This window comes from Microtus oregoni, unplaced genomic scaffold, assembly GCF_018167655.1.
Source record: "Microtus oregoni isolate MIOR12 unplaced genomic scaffold, Mior012 000014F_ref0000157, whole genome shotgun sequence".
Taxonomy (NCBI): domain Eukaryota; kingdom Metazoa; phylum Chordata; class Mammalia; order Rodentia; family Cricetidae; genus Microtus; species Microtus oregoni.
Genome location: NW_024543073.1, coordinates 32,737,997 through 32,765,787, shown reverse-complemented (window position 1 = coordinate 32,765,787; position 27,791 = coordinate 32,737,997). Strand labels below are relative to the sequence as shown.

Genomic DNA, 27,791 nt, shown 5'->3' with positions numbered 1-27,791 from the left:
CAGTACAGCAGCCACTGTGTGTGGGGGGTGGGGGGGAGACTAACCTCTCCTCCTGCTTTCAATAGTTTTGCATTTTGCACCACACCACATGAATTATGAATTACTTGTATGTTGTAGTGGTTTGAAGGAGAGTGGTCCCCCACAGGCTCATATATTTGAATGTTTGGTGTCGGAAGGACACTTTGAGAAGTATTAGGGGTATGCCCTTGTTCAAAGAGGTGTGGCTGGTGGGATGAGGGGTGTTACCATGAGTGTTTTGAAGTTTCAAAAGACCATGCCAGCCCCCACCCCTGCCTACATCTTACAGATAAGATGTAAGCTCCCAACTTCTGCTCCAGCACCATGCCTGCCTGCCTCCTACCACGCTCCCGGGCAGGATAGCCAGCGACTCTGACCCTCTGAAACTGTAAGCAGGACCCAGATTAAACGCTTTCTTTATAAGTTGCCTTGGTTGTGGTGTTTCACCTAACTCACCAGCACCAACATGGCACACTTGGCTGTTCACCCTCACGAGCACACTGCTGCTACCATGGCTCAGTCATTGCTCAGCGTCATATCACAGACTGCCAATGTGGGAAAGGTCAGAGTTCAAGGTTCTAGTAGTTTCAGGAAAGTGTTATTTCTGCGTACACTTCAAGCATAAAACTATAAGTTGAACCATCACATATAGAGAACATTATGTATCAGGTTTAAGATCCAGCATCACACATTAGGAATTTCTGTTCAAAATATTTTATTGAGGAGAAAGACTAACCCAAATAGATGAGTTGGTTTCCCTCAGGCTGAAATTCAGTAATAAACAGAATTTCATGGCTGACATAGACAACAGACCCCCTCTTCCAACAAGAGCAGACCCTACAGCATGGACTAGGATTTTAGTGAAAGTTACTTTCTCGGGAACCTAAGTCCAGAGGCCAAAGAGACTCAAAGAAACATTCAACCTTTCATTGCTGTGCTGTCTGGGTTTATTCCCTAAAGGAGTCTGAGTTAGCTGTGAGCAAGAATTCTTAAACCCTGCTGATCCCTCTAAACACAAGCCACAGCTCCTGAATCGCAGGGGCAGAGCTGCAGGAAGAGCTTCCTTTTATGTGTAACAAATTAACTGAGAACTTCAGCAAAGTTAATCTAACCAGAGAGTAACTCAAGATACAGCGCATGAGAATATCTATAATGAAGAAGGAATAACAAACATTCTGCATACATAGTTCAGCTACCAGCAGGTCCTCAGTGGAATGATGCTGGACTATTTCTGTTACTGATTTACCTTACTTACAGGGGAGATTGCTCCTCAGCCTGAAGTCTCACCTGAGGCTACCACCTATGCTCAACACACACAGGTGTGCTGTTTTAAGGTGTTTCCGGATGGTAAGCACCAAACACTGTTCTTATTTTTGTTGTTTTTGTTTTTCTGTTTTGTTTTTTTTTTAATTAAGAATTTTTTTTTTTATAATACAAACTGTTCTTAACATCTGTCAGTCCACACCTGGCTGCAGCCGGATTCCAGAGGAGACAGAGAGATGTCTGAGGAACGATTCTAGGCTCAGCTGCATAAATCCTGTAGAGAACCTCGTTGTTGCTAGGCAGGGCTTGGGCACTCCGACCTTTCACATTCAGGGACAACACCTGTAAGGTCAGAAGAAACAGAACATTTAATGGTGATTTTCCAATAGTGATATGACTTGAGTCTCCCTGTCAAAACTGAACTTCGTTTTGCTAATGCCTAGCACTATAGTGTTTCCTTCAGTACCTTTAGCCAGCTCTCTTACTGAATGCAACTCTGACTGGCTTCCCACTATCACAGTCCAACTCCATGGCACTCGCTGTCTGTCTTTAGCTGACCACACCCCCCTGTAAGTATCACTGGCCTTCCTCCTGAGAAGGTAGGTATATGCCAAGACTTTGTCCTTATACATGCATACGTACTCCAAAAAACATCCTGAAGTCAAAAATACTACAAATGGCTTACAGAGAGAATAATGTTCATGCTACTCCTGTGTTGCACCCAAAAAACCAGCTAAGCTAAAGTGTTCTAAGTGTTTCTGGTAAAGGAGAAATAAGATAAAATATCACATCGTTTTCAATGAGAGGTTACCTTGTCTTTTAGGGCAGGAAGATTGTTTCCTGCTATGAACCACTGCTGGCTGCTGTATTCCACAAACTGGACTAATGCGCATGCCTCTTTCCCAGCTGCCATTTCTGCATCAGGAACATCCAATAACCTCTCTGGAATTTGAATATAATCGCCTTCCTTTCCTTCAAACCTGTGTCCATTGATTTGCTGAGGGTACCAGCGAAGAGCCAGTATTGACAAATATGGGCAACTATCAAGGATGGTTTGGCTTCTACAAGAGAAAACAAGCCTGCGTTGAGGTGGCAGGTATTTGTATCTGCATACCCAGCTGTATTTGTATCAGCACACCCAATTGTATTTGCTCAAATGTTTAAATTGAGGATTTTTCTCTGCGTGTACAGCAATGACTTTACTAAACCCAACACTAAATCGCCATCTGCTTTTGGTTTCCTAGCGATGCTTACATCTTTCTACATCCCTTTGCTTGATCTTTCTTGTAACCTAAAACAGGAGTAACTGGAAACTGTTACACGGTTATCACAGTACAAGCTGTGGCTTAGAATGTACTGTTTTGTGTTAGTCACAGGCTATGGTAGAGCAGGCTGAAGAAAGGATATTTCCACTAGAGTGACACCTTTTTATTTAAAATCATAAGGCACATGTATCTAATCTATAGTTACACTTTCCAGGTGATCCATACCTTTCCAGGACATCAGAACCTTCTAATATAATCATCCAGCTAGTAAGAAAACAGATCTGACCTAGCTAGATGCAGACTAAGACTCCTAGCAATACAGGAGAGGGCTCCTGAACTGGCCTCCCCTATAATCAGATTAGTGACTGCCCTAATTGTCATCATAGAACCTACATCCAGTCACTGATGGAAACAGATGCAGTGATCCACAGCCACGCACCAAACCTAGCTCCTAGAGTCCAGTCAAAGAGAGGGAGGAGGGATCCCATGAGGAAGGCAGTTACGATCATGACAGGAAAACTACAGAGACAGCTGACCCAAGCTAATGGGAGCTCACTGACTGCAGACTAACAGCTGAGGAACCTGTGTGGAACCAAACGAGACCCTCTGATTGTGGTGATAGTTATATGGTTTGATCTGTTGGGGAAGGCCCTGGAAATGGGACCAGACCTTATCCTGGGTTCATAAACTGACTTTTTAGAGCCCATTCCCTATGATGGGATACCTTGCTCAGCTTTGATACAGGTGGGAGAGGCTTGGTCCTGTGTCAACTTGGTATGCCAGACTTTGTTGACTACCCAAGGGAGGCCTTACCTCATCTCAGGAGTGGATGGGAGGTGGGATGGAAGAGAGTTGGGGAGGGTGAAAGAAGGGTAAGGATGAGGAACTGGGGTTGATATGTAAAATGAAAAAAAAATTTAAAAAGAAAGAAAACAGATCTGAATAACGGTCTTGATGGTTCCGACATTTCTATTTTTTTTCACACCTTTTAGGAATAATAAGATCCTATGCTCAGTTAAATTGCTTTCAAACCTCAATGTGAGTTGAACTCCTGTGGACTTGGTTTAAAGTACAGGTGCCATGCCAGCCTCACTAAGGCACGATCCTTGCACAGGGAGCATACAAATGGTTCAATGAATGGGAGTCTGTAACTGTTTTCTTTAAATTTGTAATGAGTTGTTCCTAGCATAATCAGCTTTGCAATAGCGAGCAGGTACCAAGATAATGTAAACATGAAACCTGCTTTCAACAATGTGGAAATGTAGGACACTGTGAGATGTATCTGTTCAATGGTAAAGGTTCTATCGGTCACAATATACACAAAGGATGTAGAGAGTGGATCAAAATGATACTTTGCTACGACCTGCAATGTGGGCAAAGGGTCAGACAGTGCCAAATGAAAGATGTAGGAAATGGCAGAGTAAAGGGAACCTTCTTCCCCAGCTGCTTGTCCTTTTGATAACAAGTCTCTTCCAAGGCTTGACCGATAGCATTTAAAGTGTTCAGTATCAGTTGTATTAACTACATGCCAGGGCAGTCCTCAGGCTCAGCCGTAGCTGACCAGCAATAAACAGATGGCATGATCCTTATGTAGTTGTTTTTGTCTTTTATGATTTTGTTTTGGCTTGACTGGAGATGTGGGTCTTTTTGAAAAAGAAAAAGAACATGAAGTTGGATGGGTAGGGGGTGGGGATGATCTAGAAGGATTTGGCGGAGGGGAAAGAATATGATCAAAATATAGAATATGAAAAAATTTTAAAGTAACTTTATAATGTAATGAAAATGAATAAATAAGTAAATAAATGCAGTGGTCAGTGGCTTTGATATTCTATTCTATCTTATCCAGGATGCTAGGTCTCTGGTCAAGCCTATGTAAACACCTTAATATTTATGGGCCCCACATACCTCAACAATACCTTGTCAGTCTCGCCCCTCTGCCCCCAACCCCATATCAAACACAGTTATAGCTCAGCCATAGAGCCCCTCGCTAGGCACAAAGCCACAGAAACCAGAGAACTTCAGCCACCCAGCTGAACAACACTCTATTAACCAGCTCCCAAGACACTCAGACTAGTCAGAGTCTTCATGGTTCCTGCCACTTTGTAAGAGAACAACACACACAGTATCTTACTCCCACAAGTACCCCAGATTCTCACCCCCTTTTAACTGCTGAAAACAAACTGCTGCTGACACCTTAACCTCTTACTTCTTTGTCCTCTAAATGTACTCTTTTTGCTAAGACCACCATCTGTTTCATACAGACTGAAGTGGGGAGGGGTGCATGTTAGCTGGCAACCCTTTACAGGGAGGGGTACAGTAATCATCCTCAGGGCTAATTGCATTGTAGTGCTTGATTTCCAAGTGGTTCCTCTAGATTCCATTGTCAATATTCCAAATATATCCTGTGGTCTCAATGCAAGCAACTAATCTATGTCAGAGGTATCTGTAGCCAGGATTGGAGACATGTAGATGGCACTAAGAAAGATTAGCACAGCATTTATTGCAGGTGGACATGGAGGAACCATGTAAGGACAAGAAAGAGGATGTCCCAAAGAGACTCCTGTGAGATGTTGCTGATTTTTTGCTGATTCCCCCATTCAGAAGATGCATTAGCACTTGTAGCCGAGTAAGCAGATGTTTTGCAACTCCACCATACCGGGAGTGGATCTCTAACAATAATTTGGGCTGGAAGGTTGGGAGGGGCTATGGAATTAAGCAGGTCTATGACTGAGCATGAGACTCTCCATAAACTACTCATGTAAACTTTGTCAAGGTAAGCAGGACCCTGAACCTCAGTTTCTGAATCTCTAAATAGAAATAATAAAGTCCTAACTCCACCTTCCAATAGTTCACCCAAAGGGATTGATTTGTAAACTATACATACAATACACACCATTTTTTATGAAGGGGTATGTTGAACCTTATGAAATTTTCAGTATCACACTGTTTCTATCTATAAAATGCCCATCCATATTATTCAGTTTAATGCAGTCTGGATATAGCAAGGATATAATTAATATCATCAATGATCTCCGTATTTTAAAACTTGTCTTTTATAAGTAATTTACTATTTTTGAACTTCATGTGTCTGCAACCAAAGAACTAATATTCAAAGTTTTATTTGATCAATTGATTTCTTTGTTAGTTTACAGAATTCATTATTAAAATGATTCATGGATCATGACTTACTAAACATGGATGACGATTTTAATTGAAATAAATGATAAAACTGATAAAGTTTATATAAATATTCTTAACCAAGTACCCAATAAATGCAATAAAATGATACTTATTGTTTTGAGGTAGAATATATGAACAACATGAAAATCAACATGGATTTTAATTTCTGCCCATGTTCTAATGCCCATAAATTTTGGCTGTCAAATACAAAGAAAACATTCTTTGGACTACAATAACACAGTTTAGATTGTGAAATTAATTTCTCGCATCACTGTGCACAAAATACTAACCTACGGCTACATAACTGATTCTGCATCTGATAATGACCATGGCTACATGCTATTTGCTCCCCTCTTGCTAGCTTCCTGCAGTGGACTCCAGCCACAGAAAACCCAAAAGTGTGAGAGTTGCCTCCTTGTGAAGAAATATCTCAGCTTTGGGGCAGCAGGAACCCCAACACAAGGCTGGGAACCAACATCCTTCCTCAGAATGTGCTTTCCCCTGACTGAACGACAGCAAGAGAAGACAAGACAATGTTTTGTTTTACTCTTGAAGATATTTTGCAACAACAGCACCAAGTGCTGGTGGTACACACTCATTTCTCCGGCAGGAGATGCTGCCTTCCTCTGGTAAGCTGTCCCATCGACCAACAGAAGCAAAGCACCGATCACATCTCAGTGATCGACTGGCATCATTCACTGCCTCGGAAGCCATAAGGAAATGCAGTTTTGGGAACTAACAATTTTACAAAGTACTTACTTTTCGCCAGGAGACTCACAGGTCACATCAGTCAGCAGAGAAAAGGCAAAATGCTCAGTCACCTCTGCGAAGTGGCTGAATCCCCTGGTGTCCTTGCGCCTTGGGTTAATCAGCTCACAAAGCAGTTCATATAATAGAGTTCGGCTTTTGATACTGAAAGCTTGACTTTTCCCTTTCACAGTTATCTGGAAGAAAAATCTAAGCATTAAAACATGTATTAAACAGATGACTTATTGGATTACATATAATATATATACTACATATCTTTTTCATTAATAATCATTAAGAATGATAAAGATGGAAATATGAAGAACTGAGGAAAAATGCTAGCAAAGTTATATTTTAAATATACCCATTTCCATATAAAAGGCATGGGTAATCATTGACAGATAAACAAAATAATCATTAAAATACTTTCTATATAATGATTCCTTAAAGTCCCAAATAGTGGTGTGTATCATTTAAGTTAGCAACAATAGTTAACATCATGAATTAAAGTAACTCACATTTTTACATCTACCCCAAGAATTCTTTATGTCTTTGATGAACAAATAAAGTAATAAATATATCAAAATATGACTGTAAAAATAAGATTTCTTTTAATTATCTGCACTTCAATGAACAAATAGTGACCACCATATAACATTAAAGATCAAAAGCACACCAAGTTAGATGATTCTATTCAATCAAGAACACTCAAGACATCCTGGCACACTGCCTTTTAAAATGTGACTTTCTACCTTAAAGGACTGAGCTGCTATTTGAAGAACAAGGATAATATTATATTTTGTTCTTTTATATTCTAATATATCTGGAAAATGCCAGACTCCAAAGTCATCAGTTTAAAACCGTCCATTGTGCCTGCTGCCAATACACACACTACCAGTCCCTCTGATTTATTGTATATGTTTAGTAATAAACTCATGGCATCATTGAGATGATTGCCTTTTTTCCCTAGCAGGTAAGCTTAATAATGAAATAACTCATGTTATCCCTATTTTTTTTGCAGCTTTGTAATCTAGCAGTTTCAAACTCACACCCAAACTCAAGTTCTGAATTTATAAGACTATCCATCTCAATAGAACAGTCCACAGGGAATGCACAATAAAAATAACACTATTTGGTAGTACGGTTACAAACGATGAGAACGTACCATTGGGTGCGGAGGCAAAGAGACCAAAGCAGACAAATGAAACACAAGCTCCTGAGCATCTCTTAGGCCTCAGAGAGGGAACTGACATGGAAGACAACCTCTTAGGCCTCAGAGAGGGAGCTGACATAGAAAACAATCTTGAGTCAAACCCCTAGGACATAGCAACTCACAGCAAGTGAGGAGAACATAACAGGTCTTAATGAGCAGCACAAGTATGTGTTTACAGATGCAGAAATGGTTTTATATTTGAGGAAATAAAAAATGATGTAATAGATAATATTACTCCCAGAGCTATAAAATTACAATGGAGACAGATGAGAAGACACCAGAAATGGAGGCATGAAAGTTCAGCTTGACATTAAACATTTCTGAAAGAAAATGACAGAGGAGAAATATGTGTAGAATTTTAAGAAATAAGGTTTATACTCAACAATTTGACAGCTACTCAAACTCTGATTTATGCTCAAGGGAAACAAAAAGTTTAAATACACAGAAAACAATAACAATACATCCCTCTACTGCAAGCTTAGAGAGGTCACTGCTACTCTTAGCAGTTTACAAAACTTCTCTGATCTCAAAAGTCATGTGCCGAGATCTTATCATCATTTTAGTTCTAGATAAAGAAACTGAGAAAGAACAAGAACAACCAACTTGACCCAGGGCACAAACTTAGTGACTGACTGAGCTCAAGACATGATGCCAGCCGCCTGCACCAGCTTGCAGCATCCCCTACTTGTCAGAACATAATAGCACAACTAGAGTTAGTTCACCGGCAAGTCTGTAAAACTGAGTGCACTGCAAATCAATGTTAGTAAGTTCACAAACTAAATCATATGTAGAAATAACTACAGGCGAAAACATACGTTATTAAGAAGTATATGATAAAACAAAAGGTCATTTGTAAAAATAACAGAAAAACCCAAATTATCAAAATTCATTCACAAAGAAATGAAGACCTGAACTTCACATGGGAAAAACACTAAGAAGTTATCAGGTCTGCAACTCAGATGGAGAACCATTTTGGGTGTGTGTAAGTGGGTAGTTCTATCAGACTCCAGAAAACATGTTTTCTCATGCTTTTATGGGTGTTCCAGAATACAACATCAGAACTCCTGACTCAAGTTCTACCAAGTTCTAATGACCAGAGAAACAAACTTAATGAAATAAAAAATTATAGTACCAAATCCCAGAGGGGCTTGAAGTCTGTTATTAAGGCAACTGATAGCACCAGAAATAATTTGTTTTGTTCCATACCTAGGAAAGTCAGGGGCCAGAATATTGTTATACTGAAGACTGTCTGAGCCCACACATGGGCTTATTGAGAAAATCTTCATATTAAATCTCTTAAAGATGTTATTCTTTTTAAGTACAACATGGTCTTATCCAAACAAAAACTGGTCCAATGTGCAGAATTTCCATCTATGATTCATCAAAAGGACCATCTTGTTGGACAGATACATCATCAAAGAACTTAGAACCAGAGAGAAAACAAAACTTCCAAATGCCAAATATATTCACTTAAAACACAAGGTCACATAGCATTTTACCCAGCATGTGGAAGAGCTAGTCCATACTGAAGCTGAGATTGAGCTGCTCTGATGTTTTTAACTTCCTGTGGAGGTTACAGCATAAAGTACAGTTGGTTCTGTTTGAATTTCAGACAATAAACAGTAACTCTTAGCTCTTAGTGTATCTCAAATGAAGTGTTGATGATATAATTACACTTAGAATGTGTTGCTCACCTGAAGGTCATAACTAACTAATCATCCTTTATTTTTGTTTACTAAAGTCACGACCTTATTTATATGTGATCATCTTCATGTTGGTTAATAACTCATCAACTGAGTGTATCAGAAAGGAAACATTCTGATTCTGTCATCAAGAAGACAGCACACAGTGTGCTTCCACTAACCTCCATGGTCAGCCTCTGCATACACAGGCTGTGTAACACTGACTGTCACTCCCGCTGCCCATCTTCAGGGAATGCTGGTGTACTAAATATTGCAGGTAACTGTATATACGGCATTTACATATCCACACATGGAAAACGGAGAGCAAAATGGCAGACAATAGCATCTTTAGAGTTTCTTTTTAATGTTGTGAAAATAATATTGTACACAACTCATTGCTGACTGAGCCACTAGCTCCACCTTAATAACTATTATTTCTTCCAATTTCTGTTATAATAAGAGTTCTGAAACAAAGCTTTATATCACACACATACTTACACAAATGTTCCCATTTGCTATTCTAAAATGCAATGCTCACTAGGCGCTCGTCATGAGAGAACCATTAGAAGCTGTGATGTAAGCTTTTAGAGCTACTCAAACTTTTATCCAGCAAAGGTAATTCCTTATTTAATAAAGTATATGAATATTCAAAATAAATAATGGCCTTATGCCATTGAGCTATTTGAAAACTTTATTGAAATAAGTATTGATTACAAGCATGGACCAACAACACTTGGCATAAGTATTGACTTTTTTAAGACAAAGTCTCACTAAACAACTCAGATTAGCCTAAAACTATTGCTCACCAGCCTCTGTCTCCTGCCTCTACCTCTTGTCTCTCTCTCTAGAATATTGGAATATTAGCATGTACTCCCTCATCTATCTATCTGTCTGTCTACCTATCTATCTACCATCTATCTACTTACTCATTTAGTTTTCTGTATAGCAGTTATTTGTCTACATATATGTCTGTGTACCACGTGTGTGCCTAGTGCCTTGGGGCCAGAAGAGAGCACTGGATGCCTGTACTAAAGCTATGGCCAGTTGTGAGTCACCATGTGGATGCTGGGTTTGAACTCATCTGGAAGGGCAGTCAATGCTCTCAATTGTTGAGTATCTTTCTAGCCCTACACCATATCTCATTTTAAGTGTTGCCTTTTTACTGGTAATACATGGCTTTAATATGTAACTTACTGACGAAAAAACAGTAGCAGAATTCCATTCTGTCATTTTTTTCTCTAAAATATCTGAAATTTTCTTCTTTCTACTCTAAAATGTGGTCATTACTCATGGTTTCTCTCTTTTCGGTCAGGAACAGGTTACTATTGGTCCATCTGTCTCATTTTTAGAAGGTTAGGTATCACTCTTGGCATGAAAGCTATCTAGAGTGTTCTCTGCATAAAACAGCAGCTATTCTCTGTACTTTACAAAGGTTTGCTATAGCCTCTTCTTACCCGATATGCTTTACAATTTTCTCCTCTACCCTTCATGCACTGTGCTTTGAGAAACATGTAGAGTAGGAATGATATCTTAGGAACACACTGTAAACATTTTCCATAATTAAAGGTCTCTATGTAGAAAATAAAGCACCTGTGGGTTCATATGCATGTGCTCAGAACTTTATGCATAGATGTAAATATTATCTTGAGAAGATAAAAAATAAGGCTTAAAATAAAAAAACAAGCTATAAAACATTTTCCCTCAATAATAATGTTTTTTAGACATTTTTCCATTTATGATCTTGAACTTTTATATCTAGGTGTGATTATATACCTAGTAGAAGGATATAAATAAATAAATCACCTTGTGTAACAGCTGACTATGGAAAGTCCATGCAAGCTGATGTCCAAAATTATTTGGCCATTCATTATTCTCCCTTCTCAACAAACATTTGCTATTTCCCAAGAAGAGCAGAGCAGAGGAGTGACTGCTCATCCTTCGTGCACGAAAGGACTAATACAGCTTAGAGTCCTGTCCGAGCCTTCTTCTGAACCCAAACCCTAACGAGCAAATGGCAAAAAGAACCCAGTCAGTCTCTGGAGAGTCAGGAAGGACCTGTCAGCTCCAGCATCTGCTGCCATCTCTGGAGAGTCAGGAAGGACCTGTCAGCTCCAGCATCTGCTGCCATCTCTGGAGAGTCAGGAAGGACCTGTCAGCTCCAGCATCTGCTGCCATCTCTGGAGAGTCAGGAAGGACCTGCCTGCTCCAGCATCTGCTTCTCTGGAGAGTCAGGAGGGACCTGTCCTCTCCAGCTTCTACTGCCTTTCAAACTCTGGTTGGATTCTAGCTGCGGCAGCTTACTCATGGTTCTCCAGCTTAAGAGCCAGGATGCCAAAGAGGCCTCACTCAGTGAAAGCACAGTGGCAGGTGGGACGGATCCACTTTTATGTTTATATTTTATTCTGATTTCATAGTAATGGGCATTATAAGAGGATATGGTATCTGCTGTCTTGTAGGCTTTATGGCCCTCTTACTGAGCCATGTTTCACATCTGCAAGGATGCCCTACCTTTTCCATTAAGTGCATCACAGCACTGAGCTGCTCATCCGTGCTCTCTGTGGTTACTCTCAAGTTGAGATTGTGCAGGACTCTGTTGAGAACATCTTCATGTAGAGGCTGATGCAGCTGATCCGCAAGCCCCCAGATAGCTTGGGAATCCACATCCGAGACAAGAGTGACGTTGGCAGTCCCATACACTCGGTCAATTCTGGCACCACCTTTTGGGTCAAAGAGCACAATCTGGAAGCGTTTGGGAAACACATTGAAAGATGCGCTCTCTGGTGTTAAGACAACATCCAGCGTAGCACTTCTCTGGCCAGGTTCAAAGACCAGTGTGCCTTCTGTTCTCACAAAATCCTTCCCAGAAACAGCCGGAGAGATGAGGACACGACCGATTGTTTCAGCGCTCCTCAGCTCCTGAAGAGTAAACCCAGACAGGAAAATGAGACTATTATGCCTCTAAGGTTATCCTAAACCATTCTTATTTCTCGAACAAATCCTTCTTTTCAGTCAAATAACTGGCAGCAGCTACACTGCCACTAAACATGGCCTTTCTACTTTTAGTAACTGCCCTCAATATGCCACAGGGATGGCGAGGTTAGGGAACAGGGGCTCTGCTCTGAAACTAATCAAGGAAAAGTACTAGAAATGAAATAACACTGCAGTCTAGAAAAGGATCCTCAAGTATGAACACAGAAAATGCTGGAGAACTAAGCTTGGGGGGTAGAGAAGAAACATTTACATTTTAATCTCTCTTAGAAAGTTAGGGGCAGGGAGATCTGATGGCAAAAGTTGAGGTGGGAGAGAAGGAATTGTCTCTTTCTTACCCTTCATTATGGAGATGAGCTATTGGATTGGTTTCCTAAGTAATATACATCTAACTTTTCAAATCATACTGTTGCAGAGGTTTTAGAAAGTTCAGAATGAATACTCTAGCCAGGGAAAATCCAAAATACTGTGTCTTTATTTAATACTATCTAAGGATTAAAGCCCTAGTTTACTTCAGCACATATATTGGGATCAGAATTGATAGGCATAAGACCTACACTCCTAGAACCCATGATTCTGGCAGAGGATACACAGTAGAAAACTACGTAATTAACGGTATGTTGCTCATGGATTTCTATGAAGGGAAGTAAGACAAAGTAGAGACAGAGACACAGGATGAGGTCATAGGTCCAACTGTAAATCAGGCTGGACATGGAACCTCAACAGAGGCCTCATTAAAGGACTGCCTACATGTTAACCCCAGGCGACAGATCTACATCTAAGGAGAAAAATCCCAGGCAATGAGAATAGCAGTTTAAAAGGCCCTGTGGTGAGAATAGTCTATTATCGGAAGAACTGGAAGGTCAGTATGAATGGAAGAGGGGAGTGTTAGACACGGGCGTGAGGAATGGATGGTCACAGCATGTGTGCCATTAATTGAAATGTAGCCAGACAACACAGAATTCGAACAGGAGAGTGGCCCATTTTTTAAGAATTCCAAGAATGCTCAGAGGAATATGTATGCTTATGTATAGTAAGGTTAAGCTCCGAGGTAGGAAGAAGAAACACAAGTCTCTGAAACAGCTCACTCAAGGAATAGGTTAGTAGAAAGAGCAGAAACAGCCAGATTGGAACAGATTATGAATGCAGTTAAATAGGATCTTCTGATATATTCAGCACAGTATGGGAAGACCATGAGAACTGAGGATGACATCTTATTGCTGGCCTGGATGGAAAAGTTACTCTATAGATGGCAGGAAAATGCATGCAAGGTATTTATGACATACACGAAGTTTGAGTGTCCCCTAGATATTTCACTGAAGATGCAAGTTAGGGAAATCCGAAACACAAGGGAATGCCACACCCACACACATGTATTTATAAAATCAGAATCATTAACACTATTATGATAATAGTCACAATACTATTTTCTTTGCCTAAGAATCTTTCATAATCCCTCACTCCCTGCCTACCAGTCCCTCGTTGCTCTCAGTCACTAAATTCTACATTTCTATGATGTTGCGATTTTCATATGTGAATGGAATCGGAACTCTATAATTTGGGGGATTTTTTTTCTTTCACATGATTAGGAGATTACACTGGCTGACATGTGTCTTGATGGCTTGTTCCTTAACACACTAAGTAGAGGCCCACGGTTTAGCTAACCTCTTGCAAACTGATGGACAGTTTTATTACTAATAATCTACCAGTGACATCATGCAGTCTGATGCTCACCTCTCTCCAGTCCTCTGACACAGTGTGCAGAGACTGGGACCCCTAGAAAGGATATGAATCTACATATACACACACACACACATTGCTGATGTGGATAACACTGAAGTAAAGTTTTTCTGGCATGTTTGACTAGAGAATACAAAGATTTTTTTAACTAAAAGCTTTCTGTCTTGCTCAACTGTCCCTTTGTTGAACCTTGCTCTAGAGAAAGCATATCTGCATGGTTCTATCTTGGCTCCTTGCACTACAGACTGCATCCCTACAGGGGATTTTCATTCCTTGCACTACAGACCGCATCTCTATAGAGGTTTTTTATTCTTTGCACTTCAGACAGCATATTCTTGGAGGGGGGCGGTTCCTGCTCTTTCATGATAGACATTATATTTGTATGGGGAATTTTGCTCTTTGCACTACAGACAGCATATCTAAATATTATTTGATTTTTTCTTTTTCCATTAGTGAATCCATACGACAAGCTCTTCACTTCAAACTTTTGAGTACAAGGCAAAAGAGGAAACTGTGGAACTTACTTCTCTATGGACCACTCGGGGCCCAAATCCCTACTCATCTGATTGCTCCCCTCTAGTTTCAGACTCACCTACTATTGTTTCTACACAATTCCCACGGCCTGTAGTGCTGAGCAGGGAAGGGCATATCTGTTCCACATTAGAGAAACCAAATCTGCATTAATAGGAAAAGCTTCAGATTCCAGTTTTCACTTCCAAGTTAAAACTGTAACACAACATTGGTATCACAGCACTAAGTCTGTGACCTCAGGGCAGTGTGGACAGTAACTGGACTAGCAGGTATGTCTGCATGCATACATATATCCATCTATCAACCCTGCAAGTCTCTCATCTGGGCATGTGAACTTGCTCATAAAAGCGCCTCAAATATCTTCATTATATGCTCACATGTCTAGTGTCCCTTCTTCTGCTCTATAAACTCATGACCTAATGGGGAAACACTTCATGGGAGAGGTACAAGCACAGAACACACATTTTCTAATTTTCCTTTCCCTCAGAATCATGCTAAACAAAATACTAAAATCTCAACATGAATGAAATTGCTTCTCTCTCTGTTTGCAGTACTATAAAATTGTGAAAAAATGGAGTTTATTTTTAGGGTCTCATTTAGCATGAATAATAAAAACCCAGAGACAGATATTGGGGTTCAACCTGAAGATCAGAAAAGTAAAGCAGCCAGCCACTGGCTCTTACCTCTACCTCAGTCTGAAATGGCGATCCTGCCTCCAGGAATCTCAGAATGAGACTGTGTGTAAGAGCCGTCTCCTCCCGTCTTATATTCTGCTTTGGGGCTGGGATTAAGAGTGTGCACCACTACTGCTTCAGCTTCTATGGCAACTGGTGTAGCTACTGGGATTAAAGGTGTGTGTCTCCACTGCCTGGTCTGTAAGGCTGACTAGTGAGGCTGTTTTAGTCCCTGACCTTTAGGCAAGCTTTGTTTATTAAAATACAGTCTCACACAGCAGAGAAAGGTCTTCTGGTATCTGATGTCTCCTAGCAGGTTTCCAGGGCAGCTTCCCACCCCTGACTCTAAATCTATCTTACTCTATCACACAAGCCACACGTCATCACATGAGCCACACTACAATGAATATTGAATAAGACTTTGAGGACTAGATCGCCAGACATGGAGGCTTAAAATGGGGTGTATAACAATGCTATGCACAGTTCTAGTTTCCTATCTATTTAATTCCTGGCACTAAAGAAGTAAAGGAGGAAACACAGAGGGCCAAAATAGGCAAGCTATAATCTCCAAAACCATGCTTCAAGAAAAATAAATAACATTTTTTTTAATGTATTAGAATTTTGCTGGTGAAACAAAGTAGAAAAAAAAAAAAGAGCAGGTAGGCCTTGATCTCTTCTTGTTCTCAGTGTTCCTCTCCTGGGCCCCCATAAACCAGCTAGTCTTGCACTGCACACCACATGGAAGGACGGAAGGGCCGTGAGCACCAGAGCCAGTGCTCTACAACACAAAAGATCAGTTAGTATTTAAAGATCAAAAGGGGCCGGGCGGTGGTGACACACGCCTTTAATCCCAGCACTCGGGAGGCAGAGGCAGGCAGATCTCTGTGAGTTCGAGGACGGCCTGGTCTACAAGAGCTAGTTCCAGGACAGGAACCAAAAGCTACAGAGAAACCCTGTCTTGAAAAATCAAAAAAAAAAAAAAGATTGAAAGGGGAAAAAAAATCAGAACTAGTTTGAATATAAGTTGCAGGCAACCTCTGTTTTCCTTGTCTAAGTTTCGTAGAGGAAGCATTTGTTGAGAACCCAGAGATGTGATGGAGCAGATTTGCATGTGATGTCTGGCATCAGACACAGCTCTGCCGAATAGAGCAATCCAAACAGAAAGCCTATAATTTTAAAACATGATTTCTTAGTTACAAGACAGAAACTCACCTGATATAGTGATAAAAGTGTGCTAAATAAACAGCAAGATACCATGGTATCGTGAGAAAATATTGTTTAGATTATTGTTTCATTGTACTCGTTATGAATGAGAAGAATCTGAACACACATGACTTTACTTTTCATGCCCACCTGGGTACTAAAGTTAACAGACATCATCATTCCTGTCCCAGAATCTCTGGCCACCTGCAAACTGATCAAAGTAGCCTTCTTCTGAGCCACTGCCAGCCGAGATCCCACAGCAAAGGAAATGAGACCCTGAGGTCCATCCGGCCTGGACACTTTAATCCGAGCGAATCTGGCACTGTTGTTTATAGCTGCCCCAGCTGTGACGTCATACAGCTCCACAAAAAAGTGTGTTTCAACGTGAGGCACCTAATAGTGAGGAAAAGAAAGACTTAGCTATTACAGAGTTCAATTTTTACAAATTTCTGTCACTAGGACATGCTATAGCTCATCTGCAGCATTATAGAAATGAATATATTCATGTATTCACATACTCATATATATGTGTATGTAACAATAACTGTCAAAGAAAACAGAGTTTATCTGCTTGTGAGTTTAGGGGAACATGAGAAGGGTTGGAGGGAGAAAAAAGTGATATAATTCTATTTCAATTTAAGGTATTAAAAAGAAATACATACTTAAGAACACATTTTATATAATTACAGAACTAAATTCTTCTATTAAATCACTATGGCAACTATTTTATTAACATAAATTTTTATTGATGCTGGGGATTTCCTATCGTGCACTCCAATCACAGTCATTTCCCAGTTCTTCCATGTCCGCCTGCCATCCTCGTGCCTGCCCCTCACAAAAGAAAATTAAGAAAAGAAAAAGAGAGGCAGGCGGATCTCTGTGAGTTCGAGACCAGCCTGGTCTACAAGAGCTAGTTCCAAAACAGGCTCCAAAACCACAGAGAAACTCTGTCTCGAAAAAGCAAAAAAAAAAAAAAAAAAAAAAAAAGAGAAAAAGAAGAAAGAAAAGAAGAAACCCACTTTACTCCTCTGCTTCCCTGCCTCTGTATCACGTATTCCTTTGCGGCCATGGCTCTGGGAGGTGCAGTGTGGATACAGACAGCACTCTCTTCGCGCAAACAGCTCTCCTTGCAAACGTTCATTGAAATGACATGTTGTGAGTTCAAGGCCTCTAGCTTCTGCTGCACCATCAATACTGGGCCCTCCCGGAAACTTCCCTTGGATCCCCTGCTATTGCCCCAGTAGTGGAGATTCTGCGGCTATGGCTCTTCACTCAACACGCTCCAGCAGTCACAGATGGAGCAGATGCTAGGGTGGGCCAACCCAGGGGCCTGGGCACGAGTGTGCAGCTGAGTTAGTAGGCCCAGCCTCCACCAGGACCACCCCCCTCAGGCAAGGGTCGGGGCCAGCGCTCCCATAGGGATGGTAAGGGGTGGGATCAGCTCTTCCAGACATGGTCCTCGCCTGCTACTTGGCCTAGATGTCACTGTGTCCTCGGGTGACAGAGCAGGTCACTCATATTAGTATGAACTGGTGGCAACATGGCCCTCAGATATCAACATGGCCCAGATGACAGCCCAGACCTCAGGCATCTATATGGCCTTCGATGGTAACATGAGCCATGGACACCAACACAGACCCCAGTCACAGTGGGGCCATAGACCCAGACATGGCCTTCGACAGTAGCACAGCCCAGACATCACATGGGCCCAGGTGGCCACATGGGCCGTCCATATCAGCCCATTCCTCACTGCCATCTTCAGCTGGGATTCTCTCTGTGGCACACAAATCGTTCCATTTCCCCTGTCCCCCATTTCTCTACCACACACCTGTTTGTAGCGGCACTTACCTGTCTGGGCTGCTCGGGACCTGGCTATTCTTTTTTTACTGCTTTCTTTAAAACTACATTTTCTGAAAGTGAGCTTCTCTCTGTAAGATAAACAACTGTGGTGGTTGGCATAAGAATGGCCTCTGTGGGCTCATATTTTTGAATGCTTAGTTATCAGGGAGTGGCTTGAAAGGACCAGACAGATTGGGAGGTGTCACCTCATTGGAGGAACTGTATCGCTAGAGATGGGTTTTGAGGTTTCAAAAGCCCATGCTAGACCTCGGCGTTCTCTTTCTGTCTATAGATGAGAATGCTGCATTCAGCTTCTGCTCCAGTATCTGCCTACCTGCCATAATGATAATGAACTAAACCTCAGAAACTGCAAGTCAGCCACCCAGTTAAATGCTTTATTTCATAAGAGTTGCCTTGATCATGCTTTCTTGTCACAGAAATAGAACCTTGCCTAAGCCAAGATCCAAAGACAATGTACTTAAACTTAATAAGCAAATGTTGACTAGATAAAACATATTCAGACAGCCAGCTAGTTAAAAAACCAGTGAAAGCAAAAACTATTCAAATATTTTTCAAAATAGGTGGATCTCAAAATATGGCAATAAAAGATAATATCAGGTTTCATAAAGATTGCATAATTATATACATATATATGATATTTTAAGTATAAAAATAACAATGTTATAGTGTTTACTCCATGTGGTTAAAAGATACTTACATAAATAGTCAAAACTCAGAACATCACACATGATAGCAGGCACTTCAACAGTGATGTCAGGAGAAAACCAGGGCAGAGCATGGAGTTGAATAACAGCACAGATTGCAAGAAACGAATGGGAGAAGAATTCAGCTTCATAAGATCTACTTATTTGCACTTACTATTGAGACAGGGTCTCATGCAGCACAGGCTACTCTTGGATTCAGAGTGTATCCAAGGATAACCTTGAGTTCCTGCCCCTCTTTCTGCTCCACTGCTGAAGTGTTAGGATTACAGGTGTGCACCACCGCTTCCAGCTATGTGATGTAGGGGACCAAACCCAGAGCTTTGCTTATGCGAGGCGAGCGCTCTGCCATCTGAGCTACAGCTTCAGTCCAAGAGTTTTTAAGTTTTTAAAACTTTAAACAAATATGAGGATATATTGGTAACAAATTCTGTAATTTCATATAATTTTCAAATTCTCAAAATACATTGTATCAAATCAAAATTAACTCTGCTCATGCTACAGCCTTGTTTTTCCCCTGAAATCACTCATTTTCTGAAGCCTGAATTGTTCTTCATAACACATTGTCAATCATCTGTTATTACAAATGATTTATTCTTACAAAATAAAATCTGAGACATTTAGCAGTGTTTGTTAGCATCTTGGCATAGCCTGCTAAAAGTTACTTGATGTGTTTTCAAGTGCATGTGTCGCTGTCTAATAATACATTAGGCATATTTTTATGTGCCAGTAGAGCCTAATCTATCCTTTATTCATGATCATTTAAATGATAATCATTATGTCATGAAACAAACATCAAATCCTTCAGTATTATCCAAAAACGTTCTATCTTGTTCTATCTTTCATAAGGAAATGCTCTTTTTTTAAGGAAATGTTCTTAATCCCATTTTCAATGTCAAGAATATGTTTAGCTGGGCTGGAGAGATGGCTCAGCGGTTAAAAGCATTGCCTGCTCTTCCAAAGGTCCTGAGTTCAATTCCCAGCAACCACATTGTGGCTCACAGCCATCTACAGTGAGGTCTGGTGCCCTCTTCTGGCCTGTAGGCATATAAGCAATTAGGATACTGTATACATAATAAATAATAAATATTTTTAAAAAAGAATATGTTTAACTCTCCAACAGCACACAACATTCTTTACTTTGTTGATATGCTGTCAGTATATGATAGAATGTGGAAATAAGTATATTCTTTCCACATAAAGAAACGATAGTTGGCAAGTGCAAGAAGCTGAAGTGGTAGAGAAAGTAAGGGCGACTTACTCAGGAGCTAATATCCTTAATGGCCGTGGGAACAATAGTCTCTTTGAACTAAGGGTTCGGCATATCAAATTCCAATAGACACTCTTGTCTTTATTTTCCAGTAAAATATTCCTTTTTCATTGTGATGATGATTAGAACATTACTTATAGCCACTTACCACCAAAATAATGTGCTGGAATCTAAGTAAAGAACAATCTAAAAATTGAATAGTGTACAGATGGGTGCCTACATATAATTAGACTACAGACAAAGGAATCTTCCAGTCAGACAAAGAAATGCTCTATTCAAACAATTCTATTGAGAAATAAGACTGAAAGATCATATCTGAACCTCTGCAGACTTCAACATGATGGGAGACCTCTCCTGAACCCATTGCACACTAACTGCGGCGGGCCCCCGTACTGGGGAGGCGGTTGCACTTCAGGGTGGCCTTTCCCCCTAACTAGTATAAAATTCCTCTCTCTGGGCTCAGAATTGCTCAGAAACAGAGAAGTAAAAACAATATCTTACCTAAATATTTTTCTAAAGGAAATTTGCATCAATGTCAAAACGTTTCATTTAGTTGAAGTAGATTTAGCGGTTTAAGAGCGTGCCTGCTGTCTTGTTTTTTACTGTTGTTATAATAAATTAAGTTGACAAAAGCAAGTTGAGAAGGAAAGGGGCTTCTGGCTCACAATTCCAGTTACAATCCATCACGGGGATGGTGTCAAGGAGGTAAGAAGGTGGAGCAGCTAGGGACATTGCATCCACAGTCGGTGTAGAGAGCATGAGTTAGTGCGTGCACACTAGCGCTTAGGGCCGTCTCTCATCTTCATTTGGCCTACACAGAGGTACTGCTCACCTCCCAGGTGGCTCTTCCTACCTCAGTTAATAGAATTAAGAAAAGCCTTCAGAGGGGCCCCTACATGCCAATCTAATCTAGACCATTCCTCGTTGAGACCTCTTTCTAAGATCAAAACTATCCTACTTCTTAAGCTAAATCTTGTTTTATATATTTTGTTAATGTAGAACCATGAAGTAAATCATCTGGGAAAGGGTGAGTTGACTGAAATTCAAAAGACAGGTTCTAACCTGTCTAAGAAATTGATTAGGCAAGTCAGTTAAATTCTTCATAACTTGAAAATGAATGAACTGAATAAATGAGCAGTTGACTACAGGAAAAAAGTTAAGAAGTTGAGGATGAAGAAACTGGACCGAGGGTGATGGCACTTTAATCTTATGTCGCTGTATGGACAGATGTGTTTTCTGCAAACCTTCATGAGTGTTGCTGCAGCTACTATAGAAGTCTAGACTCCCTCAGGCTCCCGGCCCAGCCCTTCTTAGTAATAGCACCATCAATCATCTCTCGGGGTCAATTCCTGGCCAAGAACTGCACTACTAACCTTCACTCGTTATCATAGCAATTGCTCTTCCTAATGGCCCTTTATTAACCCCTGTTAACCTCAGGAAGCTGAGCAAGGCTAAACAACCCATCCAGCATTACCTAATTCATTAGTGGACGAACTAAGATTTGAACCAGGGACTTCTGTCATCAGAGCTTAGAATCTGAACCACCGCACAGACTGCTAAACAAGCTCGTCGTGACTGAAACCACTTCTCTGGCAAGCACTGCAGACAGGTCTGAGGCCAGAAGGCTAGGACTAATTGTATCTGCCCACAGGCACATCTACATAGGCTCCCAACCTCACTGCAAAAAACCATGGCTGCTGTTTCCTGGCACGCACTGCTAGCTCTCAGTTTACGAGAAATAGAATCCAAACTTGAAGAGCCAAATCCATTTTAAGTAATAAAGCATAATTTGTGAAAATGCATAGCAGGTTATAGTGTTTTATTGTTTTCTTCTTCTTAAGAACACAGTCATAGCCCCCTCCTTTACTCCTGAGATCGGGTCTATTGGTCCAGCCTGGCCTCAGACTGTGTTCTTCATGCCTCAGGCACTGGAGAACTTGGATTAAAGATCTGTGTCTCCACTTTCAGCTCGTTCTTGGTTTAAATTTCCTTTGACTGATATAAGAATATGCCAACCTTGCCATTTAATCACTGGAAAGACAAAGAAGACAAAATATTTGAAAATTTTATCTTTCTTACCTATCCAAAACAACTTAAATATGGTCTTAAGGCCTTGCTCTAGTTAGGATGATGGTTCTCAACCTTACTAATGATATCACCCTTTAACACATTTCCTATGTTGTGGTGACCCCACATAAAATCATGTTTTTGTTACTTAATAACTGCAATTTTGTAAATATCTGTGTTTTCAGATGGTCTTAGGTGACCCAGAGGGATCACAACCCACAGGTTGAGAACCATGGAGTTAGGAGCCAGTCTAATGCAGTTAGAATCCTCTGCATCATCTCCCACACGGTGACACCCCTGCAAAGAGGACAAGCACAGAGCAGCCAATCTCTGCTTAACTTACTTTTCAGTCTGCGGGCATCGCCACGAAAAGTTAGAAAGATGAATGTGACTGAAGTGTTTTTGGGTACAGTACAAGAGCTAACACCCTGAACAGTGAAGCAGCGGCTGCTCATTGCCATGCGGCACAGCGCTGTGCTAATAGCTGACGGAAACCCCACTGAAGCAAGGTGAAACGCAATTACAGCATGGAAAATACTAAAATAGGACTCTAGATCTGTCAAAATACTAGATTTTTTAGCTATGATCAGCCAAAGTATTTGGACATTTGCTCAAAATCACTTCCTTGTAATTAGTTCATAAACATCAATCTCTAAAATGCTTTATGATCCAACAATTTTTTGAACCTCGGGCAAGAGTTGATTAAATATCTCAGATTAAGAAAAATTGGGATGACTCTGAAAACATAACACCACCATAAGGCAAATACGCTTCCAAAAATTTAAAAGTAATACAAAGATAAAAGCTAATGATATGCTTAGTAGCCACAAGAGAATTATTTAACTTAAAAAAACCTACAGCTTAGTAAGGACCTAAAATCAGTTAAAAGTGAAACTACAGTAGTATCAAAATATAAAGTCTAAAAAAGTGTTGGTGAATACTGGTGAAATGGCTCAGCAGGTCAAGACACTAGCCATCCACAGAAGCCGAGCAGCCTGAGTGCCATGAGAGGAATCCAATCAAAAGGTCAAAACTGAGAGACTCTACTGGACAGTTAATTTCTGGCTTCCATGTTAGTGATGCATGTGCCACCCCTAATTACTCAGACATGCAGCAATAATAAATACAAAATTTCAAAGTTGTGAGACATTAATGAATACTGTTTTATTAATGTTAATATGTAGGAGAATGTAAATATAGAGATATTAGGGACTTCTGTTAAACATGTGTTCATTTATTAAGGAACCTGTTGTAATAAGGGCGGCGGGGCTGCGTCCCCAACACCCTGGCCGCCTGCCCGGCTAGCTTATGCCCCGAAATAATAACACACAAACTGTATTCATTTAAATACTGCTTGGCCCATTCTCTTCTAGGCTAATTCTCACATATTAATTTAGCCCACCTCTAATCATCTGTATGTAGCACCCCAAGGTGCGCTTACCGGGGAGATTCCAGCCTAGTCCATCCTGGGTCGGAGCTTCATCCCGGGAGTGGGGCATGGCGTCTCTCTCTGAGGCATCTGCTCCTGAGAGAGCTGTGGAGTCTCTGAGCTCACTTCCTCTTCCTCCCAGCGTTCTGTTCTGTTTACTCCTCCCACCTATCCTCTAACCAATAAAATGGGCCAGGGCAGTTCCTTTATTAGCCAATGACCTTCCTCCATCAGGAACCGTCATCAAAAATATGATATGTATTCACTTATATGTGGATATTAGCTACTAAATCAATGACAAAAAAAAGGTACAATCTGCGGAACCACAGAGGTTACATACAGAATAAGGTACTAGGGGGACAGGCAGAGCTCCCTAGGAATTAGAAATAGAATTTTTATGGACACACTGGAACAGGGGTGACTTGAATGGGAGAATCAGGTGAGAAGGGGAAGAGGGAGGTGAGGGAGAGAATATGGGGAGGGACAGTTTAAATTAAGAGCTATTTGAGGGATAGTATGGCAACCTAGTACAGTAGAAGTTTCCATATACATATGTGTGCACATGCGTGCACACACAGAGACACACAGACACAAAAAAATCTGAATGATATCACCAAATAACGGGGGAGACAGAGCCCAACTGGGCATCTCTTGCCACCAAATGACACTTCCAGTTCTAGGAATGTGTTACATCTAACTGAGCTGCTGGCCAAAGGAATCTGTCCCATGGAATCCCCCAAACAAGCAAGGTGGTTGCCAAGACTCATAAACTGATGAAAAGGCCCCAATGTTGAAGACAATACCTATACAGTTCACTGAACATGGAGAAATCTAGCTGGTGCCTTATGTTCTAGCATCTTTGGTACAGGAAATTACTCTTCACATACTAACCCACTGGTGTCCTACCTGCACAATATGTTAGTGCAATGGTGGCACAAACCTTGTGGAAGTGACCAACCTGTATCTGATTTGACTTGAGGCCAAGTCCACAAGATGAAACCCATACCCAACCAACACTGCTGGGTGACCAAGAACCTCAAACTGGAAAGCCACAGCCAGACAAGTGAAAGACTTCAGAACACACAGCCCTAAATGAGATGTTTCTGTTAAATCCCTCCCCTTAAGGATCAGGGGAAAGGATCCTGCAAAAGAGGAGGAGGCAGAAAGAGTGTATGAGTCAGAGGGGATGGAGGCCACTCGGCAAACAAGGCCTTCAATTCAACAGAAGCAGCACACAAGAGCTGCAGAGGCTGAGGCAGCAAGCACAGTGCCTCCCAGGTCTGCATCAGATGCACTCACAGGTCTGCATCAGATGCACTCACAGGTCTGCATCAGATGCACTCCCAGGTCTGCTTCAGATGCACTCCCAGGTCTGCTTCAGATGCACTGGTCTACTTCAGATGCACTCCCAGGTCTGCTTCAGATGCAGTCCCACAGGAAGGAGAAGTGGACACATCCCCCATCCCTGACTCAGAAGGAATCCACAATTGATGACCACCTGCAAATGAAAGTTTACTTCTCTCCCAGGGAGTCTCATTTAGGGAAAAACTACTCTTAACGGCAGGCAGTAGTAGATTTTTGTTCTTTTTTTTATATATATATATATATATATATATAGCACAGGTCTTTTGTACACACACACACAAACACACACACATATTACAGCTTTCGGTTTTATGTTTTTATGGGATTCTTGAGTGTGCAAATGGGTGAGTATTTGTGTCTATATCTGTTAATCGGGCCTATTCTTGGGCTCTTTTTCTCCTGTTTGTTTGTTTTGTACTATTCTGATGTATTAGTTTCTGTTCTATCTTTTATTTTATTGTATTATATCATACTATGATATTGTTTTCCCTTAGAAGCCTGTTTGTTTTCTAATTAGAGACAGAAAGGGATGGGAAAGCACAGGAGAAGAGGTGAAGGAGCTGGAGGGGTAGCAGGAGAGGAAAGTGCAATCAGGAAATATTTTATGAGAAAAAATCTATTTTCAATAAAAAAAATTAAAAAGAAACTCATCATTGCTCTTTCTTCATTTATGTAGATAAGAAGATTGCATATAAAGATTTATGTCTAGGAGAATCAGAACTGATCACCACCTGTGAAGCCAACACAAGTGAAGCAGAAATAAGGGCGGCAGTTGTCTCTTCCAACACAGCAGAACACTTGGGCTGAAGAAGAGCAGGCTGCTCTTCCATCTCCGGCAGGCTGCCCTCCTGGATACAGAGAGACAGAGAGAGCAACCTCACCCTGGCAGAAGTTCTAATGAGACTTTTATACAGTTCGCACTGTGGAGTTTAAAGAATAGATTATTCTGGGGACAAACAGCATACTGAGAAAATTATCCTTGAGGGCATGAATTAATAAAGAAAAAGTTAGTGTTCCAAGTGGATTACTTGATCGGCATTTCCCATGTGAAAGAACTAGAGGCAGGAACTAGGTCTCACAGCCCAACCAGAGCAAAGTGGCAGTTACCAAGGGCAGCTTCGGCCATCAGTGACAAGTGGTCCTTCTCAGTTCCTGAACAAACATTCCACAAAATATAAAAATATGTACGGAGACAGACTTAGACAAGATTAGTATAAATAACTATTATGGCAACTCTCAAACAGTGAAAAAAGGAGAAATAAAAAAACTAAAAGTTACGATGGCGTTATCTTAAATCAGGCTGGAGTGTCGAGAACAGCTTCGAGGCAAGTACGTCCATGTGTGCTTTCTCTGCTATGTGAAGTTTGGGTTCAGGCAGGAAAGCCATTATGCTTTTGAACATTCATATCACAATCTGGCGGGCAATTTTTATTAGCTATTTTAATTTAATAAATATGCATCAAAGAATGAATAGTACTGAGTGTACCTTAGACATTCAAGCATTCGAATCTCACAGAGAGTGGATAGAAAAGCTTATTAGATTACTAAGACGGCATTGGGTCATTGTGCCAATGGCCGTTTGCATGGTGCGGACTGTCTTGGCAGTGGGGTCAGTGTCTGCCTCCCAGAGCCACTTACAGCTGAACCAGTACTCATTTATCCAAGGATGTACCAAGTAGGCTTTCTGTGCCTCTTTTTATAAATCAAAACTCTGCTACCCAAGATATGTGAAAAGAGAATAAAGATCCTTCACATACAAACAGAAGAAGAAATGTTTGTGAATAGAATAAAATCAAAGCTGTAACTAGCTGTAGTCAGTAGAGATACTAATCCGTCTGACACACGGCGAGTGGCTGGGTCAAAGGTACCCTAGAAAGGGCAAGAAGCAGAAACACAGAACGCTCTATCAGTGAAAACTGACAATGGCATCCATTTTACATCTGACGTCTTTGGTCTAATAAGTATGTTATGGCTAAACATAATCACCACATGATGCGTAAGTTTCAATAACTCTGCTCTGAGATGGAGAATTCTAAAGTAAAGGCTAGCAGTTCATCACACTTGCCTTCTCTGGATTGAGCTCGAGGTGGATGAAGCATCTAGTCTGACCCACTGTGCAAGTCGTGACCCCCGCCACAAAGCGCAGTTCATCTATTAGGTTCAGCCCCTCTTTCTGGAGAGTGGGAGCCGTTTGGTTAAGTGTGACTCGCCAAAAGACCTTTACATCTTCAAAGGCTCTGTATACAAAACAAACCCATGCAAGCAGTGAGAGAGTGACACACAGTCCCTGGCAGCTGTGCTAACTGTCCGTCCTCCTCCACAGACTTCTAGAAGATAAACAGAAAACTACAGCTAGCAGTCTCCCTAGAATTCTCTGATGCACACTGCTTGGTAATGAACCAGTGAGGAAAGTTAAGTAAAACGTAACAAAAATATGCAGACAAAAGGTAGGGATAATCTCTAACTGCAAGCAAATGGATATTATTTGTCTTTTCTCAATAATCTATTTAGAGGACAATACTACTCCTAAATACAGCTATAATCATAACATTTAAAGCAAAACGATGTCCTACATTTTGACAGAATAGGCTCCAG

At 40.9% G+C, this 27,791-nt stretch overlaps 1 protein-coding gene across 1 annotated transcript in view; it reads right to left on the bottom strand.

The window, feature by feature from the left end:
- Positions 1 to 27,791, bottom strand: part of Adgrv1 (adhesion G protein-coupled receptor V1) — a 546,438-nt gene that overhangs the window by 312,177 nt on the left and 206,470 nt on the right. Inside the window, exons 76-81 of the mRNA XM_041663490.1 lie at positions 27,262 to 27,433; positions 16,655 to 16,897; positions 11,877 to 12,284; positions 6,486 to 6,670; positions 2,093 to 2,342; positions 1,484 to 1,623 (exon numbers count right to left, since the gene is read on the bottom strand). Coding sequence (XP_041519424.1) covers positions 1,484 to 1,623; positions 2,093 to 2,342; positions 6,486 to 6,670; positions 11,877 to 12,284; positions 16,655 to 16,897; positions 27,262 to 27,433 — 1,398 coding nt within the window. The remainder of the gene's footprint in view (positions 1 to 1,483; positions 1,624 to 2,092; positions 2,343 to 6,485; positions 6,671 to 11,876; positions 12,285 to 16,654; positions 16,898 to 27,261; positions 27,434 to 27,791) is intronic.